This window comes from Stomoxys calcitrans, chromosome 5 (genome assembly GCF_963082655.1).
Source record: "Stomoxys calcitrans chromosome 5, idStoCalc2.1, whole genome shotgun sequence".
Lineage (NCBI taxonomy): Eukaryota > Metazoa > Arthropoda > Insecta > Diptera > Muscidae > Stomoxys > Stomoxys calcitrans.
Window position 1 is genome coordinate 11,857,836 of NC_081556.1, and position 20,169 is coordinate 11,878,004.

General features: G+C 35.9%; 3 protein-coding genes across 4 annotated transcripts; 2 read left to right on the plus strand and 1 right to left on the minus strand.

Annotated features, from left to right (window-relative positions):
- Positions 1 to 15: 15 nt before the first annotated feature.
- LOC106082550 (uncharacterized) lies at positions 16 to 9,148 on the minus strand. Of its 2 annotated transcripts, none has more exons than XM_013245124.2 (7): positions 8,887 to 9,148; positions 5,599 to 8,741; positions 5,166 to 5,518; positions 1,860 to 2,138; positions 1,329 to 1,656; positions 930 to 1,168; positions 16 to 858 (listed from the first exon to the last, which is right to left on the minus strand). In XM_013245124.2, exons 1-7 carry the CDS (start codon positions 9,038 to 9,040, stop codon positions 729 to 731), a joined length of 4,626 nt encoding a protein of 1,541 aa, XP_013100578.2. In that variant the 5' UTR covers positions 9,041 to 9,148; the 3' UTR covers positions 16 to 728. The 2 variants fall into 2 exon arrangements, with proteins under 2 accessions (XP_013100578.2, XP_013100577.2); XM_013245123.2 differs by having other exon boundaries at positions 1,299 to 1,656.
- Positions 9,149 to 10,523: 1,375 nt separating this feature from the next.
- Positions 10,524 to 12,637, plus strand: LOC106082539 (small ribosomal subunit protein uS9). The gene is made up of 5 exons (XM_013245108.2): positions 10,524 to 10,589; positions 10,656 to 10,697; positions 10,934 to 11,065; positions 11,269 to 11,383; positions 12,400 to 12,637. Exons 1-5 carry the CDS (start codon positions 10,578 to 10,580, stop codon positions 12,543 to 12,545), a joined length of 447 nt encoding a protein of 148 aa, XP_013100562.1. The 5' UTR covers positions 10,524 to 10,577; the 3' UTR covers positions 12,546 to 12,637.
- Positions 12,638 to 14,245: 1,608 nt separating this feature from the next.
- On the plus strand, positions 14,246 to 18,186 carry LOC106082563 (structural maintenance of chromosomes protein 2). Its single transcript, XM_013245152.2, has 5 exons — positions 14,246 to 14,823; positions 14,884 to 15,613; positions 15,669 to 16,096; positions 16,159 to 16,428; positions 16,497 to 18,186. The coding sequence occupies exons 1-5, from the start codon at positions 14,344 to 14,346 to the stop codon at positions 18,120 to 18,122; spliced, it is 3,534 nt and encodes a 1,177-aa protein (XP_013100606.2). The 5' UTR covers positions 14,246 to 14,343; the 3' UTR covers positions 18,123 to 18,186.
- Positions 18,187 to 20,169: the final 1,983 nt, after the last annotated feature.

Below are 20,169 nucleotides of genomic sequence, written 5' to 3' on the forward strand. Positions count from 1 at the left end.
TTATTCATTTCATTCTGTTTTGGACCAGGGGAAAATCTCAACTATACGTTTTTTTTTTTTGGATTTTTTTTATATTTTTTCTTAACATAACATTACAAAATAGTAAAACCTTTCGTTTTTTTTTTTTGTTGTTTTGTATATATATAAATATCTCATTTTCTTTCCTTTCTTTAGTTTTAGTTTGTATATTGTATAGAGAAAATCAAGTGTCTTGCTGTTAACAGGGAGAGCGAATAGTAGATGGGGAGGATCAATGGCAATAATATGCATAACAAGGATGAAGGATAAAATAACACAATATATGTAATAATTCTCTTTTTCAAATGGCACCTTAGGTTTTTTTTGTTTTTTTTTATATAGGGGATATTCAGAGGAATAGAGGTATGATCAACAAGTGTAACAAACAATAATTAAAAGGGGAGGAAAAATAATTTCAATTTGCAATAAATATACAAAAATATAAAAAAAAAGAAAACAGTGTAACTAAAAACTAGCATGAACTAACAGAAGACACTGATTTTGTAAAAAACGATGATATTTGCATTTGTTTTGTATTCAGTTCAGTTCTTGAGAGGATATATGTGTTTTTTGTGGGAGTGGCAATAAAAAGCCTTAGTTTTTGGATTTGCTTTAAAAATGCTTACAGGTTATAGGTAAAGTTCATGGTTATAGTTATAACTTACCCAAATGTTCACCTTTTGCGTTAGACCCAAAGAGCATTCATCCCTTCAGGATGGCTCACCTTCACTTATTTTATTACTTTCCACCTGCTGAGATATATGAACATATTTACAATTGACATCTTCACAATTACCCATGAGATCATAGGGACAAATAACGCCATTGGGATCCTTGATACTACAAATACGAGAAAAATATCAAGCAAAAAATATGAACAGAAAATAAATCGCTTATCAGTTGTTTGTTACCCATCATTGTTGCAACGCAAGTGTTCCAAGGGCGAAATATACGAAGGCAACAGCTTGCTGAGAGTTTCCTTCTCGTTGGCCATTTCTTGCATATTCCCTTCGGCCTCAATTTGCTCTTTGAGAGTTTTAGAATTTTCAATCTCTAGCACTGCTGTTTTATCCTCATCTCTCTCTCTTCCTATGTCATTTTCATTAGATGGGGCCTCAGGCGTTAGAGCAATAGTCGTCGCATCCTGTAACTAACTCGACAATGGATGTTAATATGGCAAGAATTAAGGAAAAAAAATATTCAGTTATTTAGTTTGAATACACTTAAGAGCCTTAGCTAGTTTTGTATCAAATATTTATATAGAAATGTATGCAATTTACTGTTGTTGATGTCTTTGTGAGAGAACGCACTTCTGTGTTAGCGCCTTCTTTTTTTATATCTTCCAAATTGGGCTCTTCCCGTTTGCTTTTATCACTGTCCACAGGTTGCGGCAAAGGTGGATTTTCTTCGACGGCTTGTTTAACCTTTAGCTCTTCCTCAACACCTTTCAAACTATTTGCCTCAGTATTTATATGCACTTCCACTTTTTTACTGGGTACATTTGCATCATTGTCACCATGATCATCATCTTCCACTAGTTTACTAATGTTGGCAGCCTTTAGCGAGTTTACCAATTTAATTTTAGCTGCTAACAGTTTGGTTTTGCTCATTATATTCTGTTTTAGATCATTATTTAATCTACAAAATAAAGAGATTAATAAAGAAGAAATAACCGTTATAACCAAAAAAAAAGAAGGGGTTAGAGGACATAGAGATGTCTAACACTATGCTCAATTTGAGACCGGCTTTTGTTCCATTGGATTGCACGCCGGCTACTAAAGGCACAATACACACAATATTTTGAAAAACTTTGCTTTTCTTTACGTTTCAATCTTGCCTACCTATAGTCATCGCCCTTGAGAGATTTTCCCAATCCTATGGCCGCTTTCAAGATTTTGGAACGTTTTTGTTTTAGTGATGTTATGACTTCATTTGTGCTACATATACTGGGATAAATGTGCGACATCTTCTTCTCTTCTTCTTTATGTTGTGTTTGTAATAAATCCATTTCAGCCTTGAGTTCTTTCAGTCGTTCTTCTAGTTTGAGCTTTTTCACTTTGGCTTTTTTGGCCTCCTCAACCAAATGTAACGATTTATCCAGATGATTAACAATACCCGATCTGCAAATATATGCGAAATTAGATTTAAAAGAATCTCCAAAGATTTTTTCTAAAATAGATATTTCCAAGCCCATGTAGGCATTACCATCTACCTTCTTGGTCATCACTCAGAGACCTAAAAACGAATGAGTTTGTCATGAAAATAGAGAAATACAAGCAGAATTGCAGCACAGTATAATCCAAAGCTGCAGAACGTAAAGATAAGGGAAGGGAATGAAGAGGTTGAAATGATGGGGACCAGGTGGAACGGAGAGTTCTTCCGGGCAGACATTTCAGGCCCCTGCCAGAAAATTTAATTTTTATAAGAATCTTTCTAGAACCATAATTTTTATAGAAAATTTAATGGTACATTTTCTAAAAATTTCACTTTAAGGAAATTTTCTGAAAATTTAATTTTTATAGAAATTACATTTTTATTGGAAATTTTCTGAAAATTAAATTTTTAGAGTAAATTTTCGGAAAATTTAATTTTTATAGAAAATTTTCAGAAAATTTAGTTTTTATAGGAAATTTTCTGAAAATTAAATTTTTATAGGAAATTTTCTGAAAATTTAATTTCTATAGGAAATTTTCTGAAAATTTCATTTTTATAGGAAATTTTCTGAAAATTTAGTTTTTCTAGGAAATTTGCTGGAAATTTAATTTTTATAGGAAATTTTCTGAAAATTTAAATTTTATAGGAAATTTTCTGAAAATTTCCTTTTTATAGGAACTTTTCTGAAAATCTCCTTTTTATAGGAACTTTTCTGAAAATCTCATTTTTATAGGAACTTTTCTGAAAATTTCATTTCTATAAGAAATTTTCTTAAAATTTCATTTCTAAGGAAATTTTCTGAAAATTTAAATTTTAAAGAAAATTTTCTGAAAATTTAAATTTTATAGGAAATTTTCTGAAAATTTAAATTTTATAGGAAATTTTCTGAAAATTTCATTTCTATAGGAAATTTTCCGAAAATTTCATTTCTATAGGAAATTTTCCGAAAATTTCATTTCTATAGGAAATTTTCTGAAAATTTCATTTCTATAGGAAATTTTCTGAAAATTTCATTTCTATAGGAAATTTTCTGAAAATTTCATTTCTATAGGAAATTTTCTGAAAATTTCATTTCTATAGGAAATTTTCTGAAAATTTCATTTCTATAGGAAATTTTCTGAAAATTTCATTTCTATAGGAAATTTTCTGAAAATTTCATTTCTATAGGAAATTTTCTGAAAATTTCATTTCTATAGGAAATTTTTTGAAAATTTCATTTCTATAGGAAATTTTCTGAAAATTTCATTTCTATAGGAAATTTTCTGAAAATTTCATTTCTATAGGAAATTTTCTGAAAATTTCATTTCTATAGGAAATTTTCTGAAAATTTCATTTCTATAGGAAATTTTCTGAAAATTTCATTTCTATAGGAAATTTTCTGAAAATTTCATTTCTATAGGAAATTTTCTGAAAATTTCATTTCTATAGGAAATTTTCTGAAAATTTCATTTCTATAGGAAATTTTCTGAAAATTTCATTTCTATAGGAAATTTTCTGAAAATTTCATTTCTATAGGAAATTTTCTGAAAATTTCATTTCTATAGGAAATTTTCTGAAAATTTCATTTCTATAGGAAATTTTCTGAAAATTTCATTTCTATAGGAAATTTTCTGAAAATTTCATTTCTATAGGAAATTTTCTGAAAATTTCATTTTTATAGAAAATTTTCTAAAAATTTAATTTTTATTGGAAATTTTCTGAAAATTTAATTTTTATGGGAAATTTTCTGAAAATCTCATTTTTATAGGAACTTTTCTGAAAATTTCATTATTATAGAAAATTTTCTAAAAATTTAATTTTTATAGGAAATTTTCTGAAAATTTAATTTTTATAGGAAATTTTTGAAATATTTGATATTTATAGGAAATTTTCTGAAAATTTAATTTTTATAGGAATTTTCTAAAAATTAAATTTTTATAGGAATTTTCTGAAAATTTTATTTATAGGAAATTTTCATTTTTTTTACTGAACATTTAATTTTTATAGAATTTTTCTGAAAACTTAATTTTTTGGAAATTTTCTGAACATTAAAAACTTTTTTTGTTCAAATTTTCTCAAAATATCATTTTATAGGAATTTTTGAAAAATGTAATTTTCTAAAGAAAATTTTCTATATATCAGATTTTTAGGGAAATTTTTTGAAAACTTCATTTTTATAGGTAATTTTTCGAATTTTTTTTAACAATTTTTCTGAAAATTTATTTTCTTAGGAAATTTTTTGAAAGTTTAATTTTTATAAGAAATATTTCTGAAAATTTCATTTTTATAGGATAATTTTTTAAAATTTCATTTTTGTAGGATATTTTCTGAAAATGTCTTTTTTTATGAAATTTCCAAAAAAAAGCCTTTGTTATAGGAAATTTTCTAAAAATTCAAGTATTGTAGAATTTTGTTACTGTAGGGCATTGGTTGATTAATAAATATATGAAATAAAGATAAATAACTAAAAACTCGTATTGGCGTAGGGTACGATGTCATTAAAGCGTCTCCTTGGAAGACATCTTTCACTTTCTTTGTCAATACGCTGCTTTATGTTCAAATAGAAACAAGGTGTTGCGTTCTTTTTTCATTCGAGCATTAGAAGAACTGAAAGGCGTAAATTTGCTAAGATAACCTAGATTAGGGTGCTGCTATGATGATGTTAAGCGTTGCTATCTCGCCCACCCAAAACTCGTTGACTCGAAGTACATGAGCACGAAGGATAACAAACCATTATGCTTTCGGTTCAATAAAACTCGGGCAACTCTTCGTCGCCAGCATGTGTCTTCAACCAATCATAGTTAGCTAAGTTACTCTTATGTAGAAACTCTACAGCTAGGAAGCAGGTCTGGTTGTAAAATAAAACTGATTAAAAAGACAGCTATGTGCTCATCCCTCTTTACCCCTTGCTCACAATTTACTGATGGGAAATCAGTTTGCTTCAGATGGGCAAGTCTTTTATGACTCCTATTGCTTAATCTACATTTAATTTCATTTTTTTTTTAAATTCTTACCCGATTTTAGCATATAAACTCTCATAGTTGCGTAGTACATTCGCTTTGTGAGCTCTAGTTGGAACAGGGGCTTCATTGGAACTTTTATCCATTTCTTCGGGCGTGTTACTACTACTGCTAGGCTTATTGGTATTGCGTAAAAGCACTTTCTTTACCAGACTAGATCTGTTGCTAGCTGTCGAAGGAGCTTCACTTTCTGTTTTCGAATCCAACTGAGCTGATGTTGCTGCCTGCGACTTAGATTCCTCCGAAACTAATGATTCTTTTTTGTGTCTTTGATTTTCTAGCATTTTCATACGATGAACCAACTTTCGATATTCATCCTGGACCGAGGCTGGCAAATGACGCACAGCCTAGAAAAACGAAATAAATTAAAAAAAACCGTAACTTAGAATTTCAATCAATTTCTAGAGTCATATCTTCAAAAACTTACAACTGGTGTATTAAGAGTGCTAATTTGAGCAGTCTTTTCCATTTGAACAGTAACTGGTGTTGCGGGTGTCATAATTTTCTCCGGGGCCATCACCGGTGAATGCTTTTTCCTCATACTCTCATCCATTTCCTTATTTGTAGCCGCAGCAATATTAATTGGCGACTTTGATCTGGGTGTAAGACAAGGACTTTCCTCCATATTCAAACTTAAAGGACTTGCAATGTCATTGTACTCGGATAAAGGCCTATACATAGCATCACAGTTGAGCCACTCCTCATCGCTAGATTCATTGGACGAATTTTGTACACTAATCACCAGTTGAGCAACGTTGCACATATGCTTCACCTGATCCATGGAAGTAATCAGACGCGAAGTGTCTATGGATTTGTTATTTTGTGCTATAGCATTGCTGATTGGAGTATCCAGTTTTTGTATCTTTGTTGGTGGGGTCAGTGAAGTTTGATTAGGGTCTGACTTAACCAACACCACCTTCCTCTTTTCAATATTGCGATTTATAACTTTATTGGGCTTTACAATTTTTGTTGTTCTCATGACGGAATACGTGGGCAATGTCGCGGTTTTTGTTAGGCTACTACCATTAGAAGTTGTAACTGTTATAAGAGGCAAAGAAATGCTAGCAGTTGCATGGGTTTTCTGATTTTGGGTTGTTTTGGTTTCTTTAATTTTCATCACAGTAGCTGTTTTTGTAGGTTGGACCTTTGTAATCTTTTTGTTAGCAGCTTGAGAGGTTTTATTGTTATTGGCTGATATCTCTGCAGTGGCCTTTTGAGTCTTTTTGTTTCCGCTGTTGACATTATTCTCCTTAAGAGCTGTTTTGTCTGGTTTGGCTACTTCCACTTGTTCTACGTTGTTGGAGACTGAACTGTGTGTTTTTGTCTTTAAAGTGTTCAAACTATTGTCAGCCTGAACCAGCAACGAATTAGACGTTTCTGAGAAAGGCTGATCATAATCCTTTGCTTTCACATTGGTAGAAGAATGATTTTCCAAATCATTCACACATTTCTCTGGTATTTGATCCGGAACCTGAGTGCTACAGTTTGTATCCTCCACCTCATTTACAGGGGTATTTGTACGACTCACAGAATTGGAATGTTCATGCTTCATTTGCTGACTAATATCATGATCTTCAGGCTTGAAGTCGTTCATTCTTGTAGCTGATAATATTTCTTCTTTGAGTTTTTGCAGTCGTCTCCTACTATCTTCGTCCAAATTTTGCAACTGATTGCTATTACATGTCGCATGGCAATGAAGGCTGGTGTTGTCAATAGTTTGAGGAGCTGGTTTCACTTCCCCCATTTCATTGTGACACTTAAGCTGTTGTGCCTTTCTTTGTAAGCTTGCCAAGGCTACAGAGGAAAACTCTTTGGCAGCTTCATTGGGTGCTTTAATTTCCTGGCTCTTTTGGTCCCCCCAAGGTAATGGAATATTTTGAAAATCTTTTTCCTCTTTAACGGCATAGAAGGGCTGATTCCAAGGTAAAGGTATATCGGCGATAAAATCAACTTCTTTCTTGACGTTGTTATTTTTGGCCTCATGCTCTCGTGTTGTTGTGGTTGTAAAGTTAGTACTGTTAAATGCTTCTTGTTGGCTTTCTTGTTGTGAATGTATTTGCAGACGTTTTACAGCCTCTTTTAGAATGGCTTCCGTGGGTTTGATAATTTTCGAATTCTTTTCCATGCCATTCGGCTTTAAAGTTTTTGAGGTATTCTCTTTTGTTTCGGCCACTGAGAATTTCTTTTGATTTTTGGGTGATTGAAATTTGGCTAATAATAATGCTCTCAGAGCAAGCTCTTCCTCCTCCTCCTGCAAGTCGTCTTCATTAGCAGGATTGGAATGTAATGATGCACCATTGGAATTTACATTTAATTCTTGCAATGTACCAGACACTGCTCTCTCAGAGCCGCTGCAAGGGTATGATACAATTGGTTCAAATTCACTTTCCACCTCCATATCTTGCATTTCCGTTTCCGGAAACTTTTGATAATCAACCGTGGGCTTCTTAAGCTCCTCATAATCATCTACACCCGGTGGTGGTGGATTTATGGCATTCATGGGAAACTCATTTATATACAGATCACCCACAGGGCCATACGAATAGGTATTACTCATATCTTTGGGGGGATAGGCAGGAAAAGGTATTGTGTGGGGAGGAATATCCATGGTACTCCATAGATTTCCAGAAGCACCCTCACTATCACTGTTAGCTATGTCCATATCTATGGGCTTACAGTCGACCATTTGAGTACTATCATCTTGGCCCTCCAATAGCATTAGTTGAGGTGAAGCTATGGGGCTTGCTGTTCCGCAAGCAATTTGAGAATCGTCCTCCTCCAAGTCAATAACATCAATGTCGGCCAATTTATCATCGTGTGGCAACATTTCATCAAAATCTGTGGGCGAATAAGCAGCTTCGGCATTACGCCTCTTACGTTCCATATGTTTTTTTAACATAGCCGACTTCAAGGCTATAAGGCGCAGTTCTTTTTCCTCCAAAGAGTCCGAAGACTCATCAGGTACAATATGTATGTCATTCACGGGCTCACAAATCTCCACAGCATCATCGTCATCATCATCAATGTCTACAAATCTAATGTCATCATCGTCATTGATGATATTTTCACCAGCATTTGGTGCACTAAACCGACTGCCTGTAAACAATTTCTCTTTCAAGCCGTTCTTTGGATTTAGCTGTCCAACAGAATTTTTTCTATGCCTTGATACAGCTAAACGCAATGTGTCCCGCATATCAGAATTATGGTGATGATGATAACCATTCTCCCCCCTTAGATTACTTGCATATGCAAAGCGTGTGGACAACTCATTGTCCGTCAGCGAAGAGGAAGATAAGCTGGACTCATCCAAGGAATCCGGGGATTCCAAGGCCAATTTGTCTCCAAATTCTTTGTAGGCATATTTATCATGTTTTTGCTTTTCTCTTCGTTTGCATCGCGTTTTACGGTTGCGCGTTATCTTTTTCTCATGTCGATGATTATGATGGTGGTGGCAGGATTTCTTTTTATGTTCTTTGTTTCTATTATGGCGTCTATGTTTTCTGGGTGTCTTAAATTCTGTCGAAGATATGGAAGAGACGTCTGTGGGAATGCGGGCTGCCCGATCAATATCTGTTGGAGTGAACGCATAGGAAGTAAGGTGGGGGAAGGTTAAAATTATTATCATTGATTGCCGACATTAACCAATGATTGTATATAACTTATCTAGAATACTTCATTAGGTAATATTTTGCTTTACAAGATTTGAATACATTACCATAACTTCGAGATATCAGGCTTATACATTCAATCTCAGCATTTTTTTCCTCGAGCTCTCTTATACGTTGCCTCATGCCAGCCTCCTCATCGGAGGAAATAAGCTCATAGTCATCAATAATTTCCCCTTCTTCTGGTTCATTTACACATTCCATATTGATTGGCAAATGAGGAATTTAACTAAACTTGAATAAAATAAAATCTTTGCCCCGTTTTGTTCTTTTTTACGCTGCCAGAAGAAAAAAATAGGGATCTTATGTCGATTATCGACTGAACGATTATTTGACTTCTCAAATTGATTTTATAATCGAATTATCGATTATGAAATCGATTTCAAAGCAGGCTTGTATATTTTGTGCAAAGACTATAGATTTCTTATATCACGTTTACATTGAAATTTTTCTGATTTGTATTTAACTAAAACCAAAAACAAATCCTGTCCGTTTACACTGGGTTTTTGGGAATTTAAGTGACATACACAAGCTTTCATGCGTATACATGAATGTGCGTATCGCACACAACCATTCACAATTCTTGAAAACAGTTGCATATTTTGGTACTTTTATCGATTATTCAGCCACGAAATCGGTTTTATTTGGGATTTAAAAATAAACCCTACAAAAATGGGATTTATTTTTGTATAGTAAAACCTGTAAAAAAAACACTGAATTTAGCACTTAAATCTTGAAAACACCATAAATCCGGATTTAGAGACCAATTTAAACGTATTTTACATTAAAAGTTTTATAATCTGGATTTAACTAAATCTAAAAACATATAACACACCTCCATACACAAATCTTGAAAACAGTTGCATATTTTGGTACTTTTATCGATTATTTAGCCATGAAATCGAATTTATTTGGGATTTAAAAATAAATACTGCCAAAACACAACAAAAACTCGTTGACAGATAGGGCACTTCGCCAGAAAAAATTGTACTCAGCTGTTAACAGACCGCATTTTTTCACGTTCTCTTTGTGTTTCTTTATCTCTCATATTGCTTACACACGTACACACACACGCGCACAATTTTCCTAAGTTGTCCTGAGAACAATGCCGTTTCAGCAAATCAGCTTGATGACAAGATGTCGGATTCCACCATATGATTTGTGGTTGTTGCGCAAATGAGATCAGCTTTTAAATCCATTCCCTGTACAATAATACGGCAACAACATATATAATTAATTTTACATACATAATTGTTGACAATAGTTCAAAATTATTGTCGGAAGGGCTGAACCCAGGATTCACTAAATAATATTAAGCCAAGCGATCAGCCGACATCAATTTTTTTAATTTTTGGCAGTACTTGGCATTGAGGATGTCAACATCTCATCTCTTTTTACATTCATACTTTGTTTATGTTTTCTCTTATATGATGGCATTTTCAATCGACAGATTTGACATCCTTAATGATGTTGATGGGGCCTATCCACTTTATGGTTTCGCAAGTGCCTTAACCGTCTATTAGTGAATCCAATCTAAACCATTATTTTTCAAACTTTAGTCGTACAAAAAAATCCATCAATGTGTGCGGCCCATTAAACTAAATTGTTTTTGATAATACAACTCTGTGCTTAACGAAAGCACAGTTGATAATTTTGGGCATAGTACGAAATTTTTCGTTAAATTACTGTTCAATGGCCAGCAGAGAATTTCCGGTCTTTTTTACTTAGGTCGCCAAGCAAAATGCAGCAGAAAGTGAGTTACAGTGAAATTAACAAGAATTTGTGGCATTATCAATGATATGTGGAAATTTCTTTACAGCGCCGGGAACCTATTCATGCTGTTCAAGTCTTCGGACGCAAGGTAAGTAAGAAAACGAAAAGATAAACGACTATTAAGTCAATCAACAACACGTGCTTATTTATGTGGATACAATAGAAAAATTACCCGTAAATTCGAGAATATTTATGTGCGCGTGTTTATGATTGTCATAGTTGGCAGCATTGTCGTTTTTTTTGACTTTTAATGTGCAAATATGTGTAACATTTTGTGTAGTAAGATATAAAATTAAGAAGGGTTTTATTTGTTTTTGTTTTTAGAAAACAGCCACCGCTGTAGCTTACTGCAAGCGTGGACGTGGTCTCCTACGAGTGAATGGCCGTCCTTTGGAACAAATTGAACCCAAAGTTTTGCAATACAAATTGCAAGAACCTTTGTTGTTGCTCGGTAAGGTAAGTTTTTTTTGTCACTATAGGCGACATAATGAAAAAATCATCAAAATAACTTGTTTATGATGAATATAACTTATCCCGAAATTGATTTCAAAATGAAAATAATTTTATATATACTGATTTTGTTAAAAAACACTAAATGAATTTTGTTTCGTTGATTATGAAAAGATTTTAATGGAATTTCTTTTGTTTTGCAATTTTAGGAAAAGTTTGCCGGTGTAGATATCCGTGTACGCGTTAGTGGTGGTGGTCATGTTGCCCAAATCTATGCTATCCGTCAAGCCATCTCTAAGGCTTTGATTGCCTTCTATCAAAAATGTAAGTAATTAGTTTAACTTTGCTGATGTGTGTGTGTGTGTGTGTTGAGCCTGTTGTTCCAGATTTTCATTGGAAGCATTATAGCAAATTTCCCTTGAAAGATACCTAACAGGCAGATGAAATATAGGCTAAACATTTTACCAACCAAAAATGTTGTATTCCCAAACAGATTTTGGGTGTTGCTTTAGCCATATTAGCAAACGTTTTAAACGGTAGATATATGACCTTGTTCTTGTTTTCTCGATGGGCTAGCAGTCCACCAAGCCTGTTGTTCCAGATTTTCATTGGAATTGTAGAAAATTTCCCTTGAAAGATACCTAACAGGCAGAGTAAGCATAGGCTAAACATTTTACCAACCAAAAAGTTGTATTCCCAAACTGATTTTGGGTGTTGCTTTAGCCATATTCGCAAACATTACATTATACGATAGTGTCAAGTTGTCTTGTTCATACCAGATTTTTGTTGGATGTCCTTTTTCTCAATGGGAATGTACACAGTGTCCAATGAAAGATAGAAACAAAGACAGATCAAACTAAAAGGTTAAACATTTACCAACCAAATTCTGTTAAAATTAAACCAATTTGGGTGATGTTGCAACCACAGTTTCTTGCAAAGAGATTTAATTTAAGCCCAGGCCAGATGTTTGTTTGGAAAGGAAGTATTCCTTTATTCCTTATGGACGAGTTTCTTTAACAAGTGGGCAATATAAAAAGTGCTGGGTATTTTTTACATGGAATTAGCATAAATATTGTTGAGACCATTGAAGTGCACCAAGGACAATTCTTAAACTTAGAATGTAACTTAAAGAACGTTTACACTGATCATTAAAGTATGTTTTAAAGGCTCATTAATATGTTTTTCTTTCGTAAAATCAGCTGATGTGAGCCATAAATCCATATTCAATGAAGAGTGCAGATGGGGTTTAAGAGACGTTTGATAGTAGTTTTCCATTTTGAAACAAAAAAGAATTTCTTTGCTTTACTAACTTTTATTCGCCCTTTTCTTTGTACTTGCAGATGTCGATGAAGCCTCCAAAAAGGAAATTAAAGACATTTTGATCCAATACGACAGAACCTTGTTGGTTGGTGATCCACGTCGTTGCGAACCCAAGAAATTCGGCGGTCCAGGTGCCCGTGCCCGCTACCAAAAATCTTACCGTTAAAATTATGGCTTACAAATATGTCGTTCATATATTTTTGCTTATTGCAAAATGGTAATAAAGAAAATTTTTGTTTAAGAAAAATGACACTGGAATTGAAAACAAATCTTGTCATTTAAGCTAAACTAAAAGACTGACTAAATGGTAGGGATTTAATAAAAAAAAGAAAATTTTCAAAATTCTTTAAAAAGTTTTCTGAGGGGAGTGGTTTTATGACCTCTTGTGGTTTGTGGTTATCAATGGGATTTTGAGGTGTTTGAAGAGTGTGTGGGGAATGATTGTTTCGGCGGAGGACTTTGTCATCATGGTGGATGGCCGATTGCTCTATATCTGTCTGAATGACCGCAGCCAAAAAAATTTGCATAAACCCCGGAAAAGGCTAGTTTCAGTACGTTGCCAAAGGGCAGTTTTTGTACCTTTCCTCAGTGCTTTTTACAAGGAGGTGAAGGTTGGGTGTTTTCGGGGGACCTGTCCTTGATGAGATGGAGCAGCAGCTCCCTCCAAAGACCAAATAGTTGGGTGCGATTCTTGAACAGAGATTATGCTCAGGGCGCTCTATTCACTATGAATTTCTGATGTGGCATTGGCATTAGAACAGCAGCTCCCTCCAAAGGCCAAGTAGTTGGGTGCGACTTTTGAACAGAGACTATGCTGAAGATGGAAGGTCGGGGCGCTCTATTCCCTATGAATCTCTATAGTCGCATCGGGCTTTGAAGAACGTCAGTATGATCAAGAAGGTAAAGATACTGCTAAGGGCTGACATTAAAGTCAGGAATGGGAGCACCGAGAGACGCTGAATTGTATCCTAAGACTAAGGAGTCGATTATGGATTTTCGCTCAACTACAGTTGCGTTGCCAGGAGATAAAACCATGAAAAAAAATTGGTGCATATTTGGATTTTTTTTTCAGTTTCATTGAACGTTCTTCTCCTAAGTAAATTGTATAAAAATGCAATTCAATACAGAAATGGAAATTTCTATAACAATATTTGCCATTGGCAACTTAACTGAAGTTTGGTTGCAATGCATAATCGACCCATAAGAGAATCAGACACCTGGTGCTCTTCGCATATGTGGTAAGGACGGATTATTTACCAAGGCACATACCACTCCTTGTTGACGGGCTGGACATAGTTTTCATGTGCAACGAGTTGGTAAAGATCGAACGCCATTTGTATCACTGCCTCCAATTTTTGGGAGTATATACAGATTAGTGGGTGAACCCCTTTAATATCTCTCTGTTGCATTCCCTACGATAAGCAATCCAGCTGCTTTGCTATTCGTACCCTACCGAAACAAACATTGCTTTTAAGCTTCATGATACGGTCTAATAAGCATATATGGCCGTGGTTCATAATTTCCTAAGCCAATATTACAGCTAGCCTCTTGGATTAACCGTTCACGAACTATTTTGGTTGGATATTTGAAATTAACTGAACCTATGGCAATTTATGCCATGAGCACAAAAGTCTTCCGCTTATTTGGATTAGATAATTGCAATACAAATGTTAATACTCATAAAAAAATTAAATAGATTCTTTTTTTTCAAGAAAATTTTAGATGTGAAGATTTTTTTTTTGCTTTGCCAGACGCCGACGATGTATGTTTGAATTTAATGCAATTTAAAGCAATTCAGGAATATGGTAACACAAAACGATACATGTAAATTCATATGGCAATACTAAAAATGCCATTTTGGTTTGACAACGGCTGTTTATTATTACGCGCGTCGTTTTTGATAAAAAAAACAATAAAATTGGACATTTAAGATATTTTAAATATTGGGAACAACTAACAGCAGAATGTATATCAAGTCGGTGGTCATAGATGGCTTCAAGTCATATGGCCGGCGTACAGAAATCCATGGCTTTGATCCCGAATTCACCGCCATCACCGGCCTCAATGGTACAGGCAAATCCAACATCTTGGATAGCATTTGTTTTGTATTGGGCATCATGAATTTGGGCCAGGTCAGAGCTGCATCGTTACAGGATTTGGTCTATAAGAGTGGCCAGGCCGGTATAACCAAAGCAACAGTGACATTAATCTTTGACAACTCCAATCCTGAACAATGTCCGTTGGGCTATGAAAAATGCCGAGAGATTTCGGTGACACGCCAAATTGTGGTTGGTGGCAAAAATAAGTACTTAATCAATGGCAAATTGGTGCAGAATAAAAAAGTTTCCGATTTCTTTTGCTCAGTGCAGCTGAATGTAAACAATCCCAACTTTTTGATAATGCAGGGACGCATTACCAAAGTATTGAACATGAAGCCGCATGAGGTATGTGGGTAAAGCAATTTACAACTGTCTAAAAAAACCCATTTACTTTAATGTTTGTAGATTTTATCTATGATCGAAGAGGCAGCCGGCACTAGCATGTACGAGACCAAGCGTGAGGCCACCACCAAGCTTATGGAAAAGAAAGATGCCAAAGTGCGCGAGACCAACACTTTGCTGCACGAAGAAGTAGAGCCAAAGCTCGATAAATTGCGACGTGAAAGATCAGCCTATATGGACTTCCAAAAGATATGTCGTGACATAGAATATCTTACTAGGATTCACGTATCATACCGTTGGCTTAAACATAATGAAGCTCTTAAATCCATAGAGGCTAACATAGAGAAGCTAAATGCACGCATAGAGGCAGCCAAACAAAACATCATTGACAATGATGCCGAGCGCGAAAGAATAGCCGAGAGTACTAAGGAATTGCAGCAGAAAATTGATACAGAAAGTGGGGGAGAGTTAAAGAAGATCGAGGCTGAATTAGAAGTTCAATTGCAGCATGAAAGCAAATCTTCAGGCAATCTGAAAGCGGGCCAGGGAGCTGTTGATCAAGAAGAAAAAAAACTGAAGGCTTTATTGAAGAGTATAGCTGATGATGAGAAAAGTCTTAGGTCCAAAGAAGCGGAAATGGCCAAGGTGAAGGATCTATTTCAAAGTCTGAAAGAGGCTGATGAGCGGGATGCTTTGGCTTATGAAGCAGCCAAAAAGAAATTTGAGGCCGTCTCCCAGGGTTTGTCTACAAATGAAGATGGCCAGGCATCCTCGCTGCAGGATCAGTTAATGCGTAAGTTATTGCAGATATTGAAACAAGTAGCTTGACCAAGTTTGAAATTTTCCAGATGCCAAGCAATCCATGAGTAAAGCCGAGACAACAATTAAAACTTCAGACATGGAGTTGCGCCATTGTCGTACGGTGCTAAAGCAAAAGGAAACCGAAACACAATCCAATGATGCCGCTTACAACAAGGACAAAAATCTGCTTGACAATCTCACAGTAGAAACTCAAGGCATAAATCAAAAACTCCAAGCCATTGATTATGAGGATGGTGTTTTTGAAAGTTTGCAGGAACGCAAAAATGCTTTGCATCGCGAAATGAGGCAGTTGCAGCAGCAATTGGACCGTACCAATGCCTGTCGCTTCGATATGCGTTATCGTGACCCCGAGCCAGGATTTGATCGCAGCAAAGTTCGTGGAATGGTGGGTAAATTATTTGATGTCTTGGATGAGCAAAATTGTTTGGCTTTAATGATGACAGCTGGGGGCAGTGTAAGTATTTGACGCTAAAAAAAACTCTGAATCCTTTTTCATTAATTTTTACTATTCCATAGTTGTATAGCCATGTTACAGATGATGATGTCACCAGCAAAAAAATCTTGCAGAAAGGCCAACTTCAACAGCGTGTAACAATTATACCCATCAATAAGATAACATCGCATCCCATAAGCCAGCAAGTAGTTGAAGCCGCCAAACGTATTGGAGGCAAGGAGAATGTGCATTCAGCCATGCATCTTATAAGGTTTGATCCTTATTATGAACCTGTGATGAAATTTGTATTTGGTCGTACTTTGATATGCCGAGATTTGAACGTTGCCAAACAAGTAAGTATCATTTTAAGTGTAAACACAATTTTTGGAAACTTTATTCAAACCGTTACTTTAACAACTAGGTCACTTATCATCGTGATGTGCGCTGTCGTTCGGTTACCCTCGAGGGTGATGTGGTGGATCCCGAAGGTACTCTCTCCGGTGGCTCAAAACCAAAAGGCGGCAACATTCTGCAAGAATTGGCAGAAATAAAACGTTTGGAGAGAGAGTTGGCAGAACGTAAACAAGAAATGATTCAAATCGATAAACAGTTGGCTAACGTGGAAAATAAAGCCAGATCTTATAACAAACTAAAGGAAACTTTGGAACTCAGACAACATGAATTGAATGCCTGCAAGCAGCGTTTGGCTCAAACCACTTTCCAACAAAACCAAGAGGAGATTTTGTCCCTAAAGGAACGCATCAAGTCATTGGAAGAAGATCTTATCCAAGCCAGAGAAACTCAGAAGACCTCAAAGGCCAAAGCCAAAGATATTGAAGCTAAATTGGCAGATGCCAAAGGTTTCCGCGAACGCGAGTTAAAGGCCGCCACCGAAGATATGAAGAAAGCTAAAATTCAAGCAGAAAAGTCCAGCAATAACTGGAAGAAACACGAACAAGGCTATGAGACATTGCAAATGGAAATTGAGGCATTGCAAAAGGACATTGCCACAGCAAAAGAGCAAAGATCCTCCATCGAATCCAACATAGAAAGTCTTAAAGAAGGACTCGAGGAAATGAGGGCTAAAAGTAAAGATGCTGCTGGAGCTGTGGCTGAGCTAAGAAAGCGCATCAAAGAACAAAAGGATACGATTAATTCACAGAATAAAGAGCTGAAAAATATGTACGTCAAAAGGGACAAATTGGAGAAGCACAATCAGGAACTAACTCTGGAAATCAAGAAACGCGAGAATGAAGTCAATAAAGTTCGTTCAGAAAGCAAAGATTCCAGCAAAAAGTTGGAGAATCTCGAAAGCAAATACCCTTGGATAGGTGAGGACAAAGAGTTCTTTGGCACCAAAAATACCCGCTATGATTATTCCAAGGAGAATCCTGTTGAGGCGGGCGAAAAACTGTCTTCAATGATTGAGCAAAAGGACAAAATGGAGCGGCACATTAATCTCAAGGCTATGGTGCTGTTGGAACGCGAAGAGGAACAATATCAAGAGACCATGCGCCGTAAGAAAATTGTCGAACAGGACAAGGAGAAAATCAAGCACATCATATGTAAAATGGATGAGAAAAAACGTGAAAAGGTCGAGAAAGCCTGGAAGGTGGTCGATGAGAATTTTAGCGGTATTTTCAGCAGTTTGTTGCAAGGTGCCCAGGCTCGTTTGAATCCCGTTAAGCAAAATAATCAATTGATGGGTTTGGAAATTAAGGTGGGCTTTAATGGTGTGTGGAAGGAATCGCTGGGCGAGTTGTCTGGAGGGCAACGATCATTGGTGGCACTATCATTGGTTTTGGCTATGTTGAAATTCTCTCCTGCTCCCCTGTACATTCTTGATGAGGTTGATGCCGCTTTGGATATGTCACACACACAAAATATTGGCAACATGCTTAAGGCTCACTTTACGGCATCTCAGTTTATTATAGTCTCCCTCAAAGATGGCATGTTCAACAATGCCAATGTTTTGTTCCGCACAAAATTCGAAGAGGGTGTTTCGGCAGTTACACGAACAGTTAATCCCAAGTTGGGTCGTAAATGAAAGTGTTGTTTTTCTTGTATTTCTTTTCCACTAGTTATTAATAAAATATGCTATTTTATAATTATTCTTTGGAAGTTTTTATTCATTGCTATTAAGAAGTCGGAAAGGCAAAACTACACGGCACGGGATAACTATGACCACCACACAGGCTGGAACTCCCCCAACCTGGGTGGTGTTCACCGTTATCACGGGAAACTTAGCTGGAGGCAACCGGGTCAGTTCACAGGTTCCGGAGAGACTGTCAGAGCACGGGCGGTACCGTCTCATTCTCAAATATAGAGTGTCTATGATGTAAGATTCGACATGGCATCATCAAATAACCGTGCCCATCATAATTCCCGCGAACCGAATGATGGCCATGTTGGTGTTGGTGATGGGGTCATCCTCGTCAAGCTCCTGCAGGTGAGCGAGCTCGTTCCGGTCAGAAGGACCGATCGCCGCGGGAACAGGGTGGCCATTGGTTATTTAAAGGCGCCAATAACTGCCCTTTTCATATCGAGTATCGTAGGCACACAGTATTTGTGTAATAGCCGGTGCCACCCGACCTCTCACTGAGACTCTCCGCTCGATACTGCTGATTGTCCGCGACTGTAATTGCAACTAAACCGTATACCGAGCATCCCATTATCCGTCCAATCTAAAAATTTCATTTTGCGCTTTGGGAATATCTATGTCATTACCAAGCAAATTTGGACACTATTCCTCTGATGGCAGATTTTGGTCTTTAATTGGCATATTCTTTGGTTTGAACATTATTTATGGTCTCATAGTGTTGCCGCCATATATCCACATCAAATCATTTTAAAATACATACAAAAAATATTTTTTATTGAATAAATTAGACTAATAACTACTATTAGCGTTACGTTCCATATAGATTTCTAACTTACATATGTACATATAGTTCAACATATATTTCTATTTACCTTTTTTCGTATTTTTTCTATTTACATTTACACATACGCACATTCGTTGTATTTTCCGTTTTGTAATGAAATTGGTCAACTCCGCGAATAATTCTAACGGTATATTCGTCACGTAGGCAAAGCGATCGCAGCAGCCAAACAAGAAATTGTTTTTTACACTTAAAGCGTAGTATGCACCTCTGGCGAAATATTCGTTACCATAAAGGCCAAAACGAAAAGAGCGCGTTGTGCTTTGTTTTTGAGCGTCGCGTTGAGAAATAACTGTGCAAACAAATACCACAAAAGCAACATAAACAAAATTCCTTAAAATTTAATTTTTGTATCATAGAGTCTAAACCCAATCAAAGAGTCTGCGTAAAATTGTTTTACATGGGAAAACAAAAAACCGCCGCGGCTAGAGTCAAAGTTTAGCGTCATGACGCTGAAATAGAATCTCTTCTATTGTGACAGCGTCGCTCTCAATGTTCTCTTCTCTCAGCATATTTCTCATTGAAAACGTTGCCACATTTCATGAAAATTCGTTACTTGCCAACAATTTCAGAGAATTTTACTTAAAATATGGTAACCTTGCATGAAAAACTTACATGTTTTCCAAGGCGGATTTAACAAGGTGGTCGAACAGCTGTTAACAGCCGGCCAGGTTTGACGGTATTAAGATGTCAGATTTTTGTTTGCATTCTCTTTGTTGTCGACTTCTTTCATTCATATTCTCTGCTTTACCAACACACACAAAGAAATTTGTGTGTGTTGGTAAAGCTTGTTGGCACAATGGCGGATGGCACCATATGATTTATGGTTGTTCTACAAATGAGACCTCCTTTAATTGTTTCGCCATGCATGTTTACAAAATTGAAGGTGTTTGTATGTTAAATCTACAAAATATCATAAAAATTTTTAAGTGATAAAATTGCAATACTGAAGTAATTAAACAGTGTTGGAACTGTAATAATTAAATATCATCTTTACCCTTAGTCTCCCCGTTTCTCTCTCCCTGTTTCGCCGCTAGCGATTTTTATGACTTTGACTCCTTGGTTGAGTTTAGACTTATACGGCTTTATTCACAAAACTTTATGAAGCCTTATGTTTATTTGACGGCGTTCGAAGGTGCTGTACCATTTGGT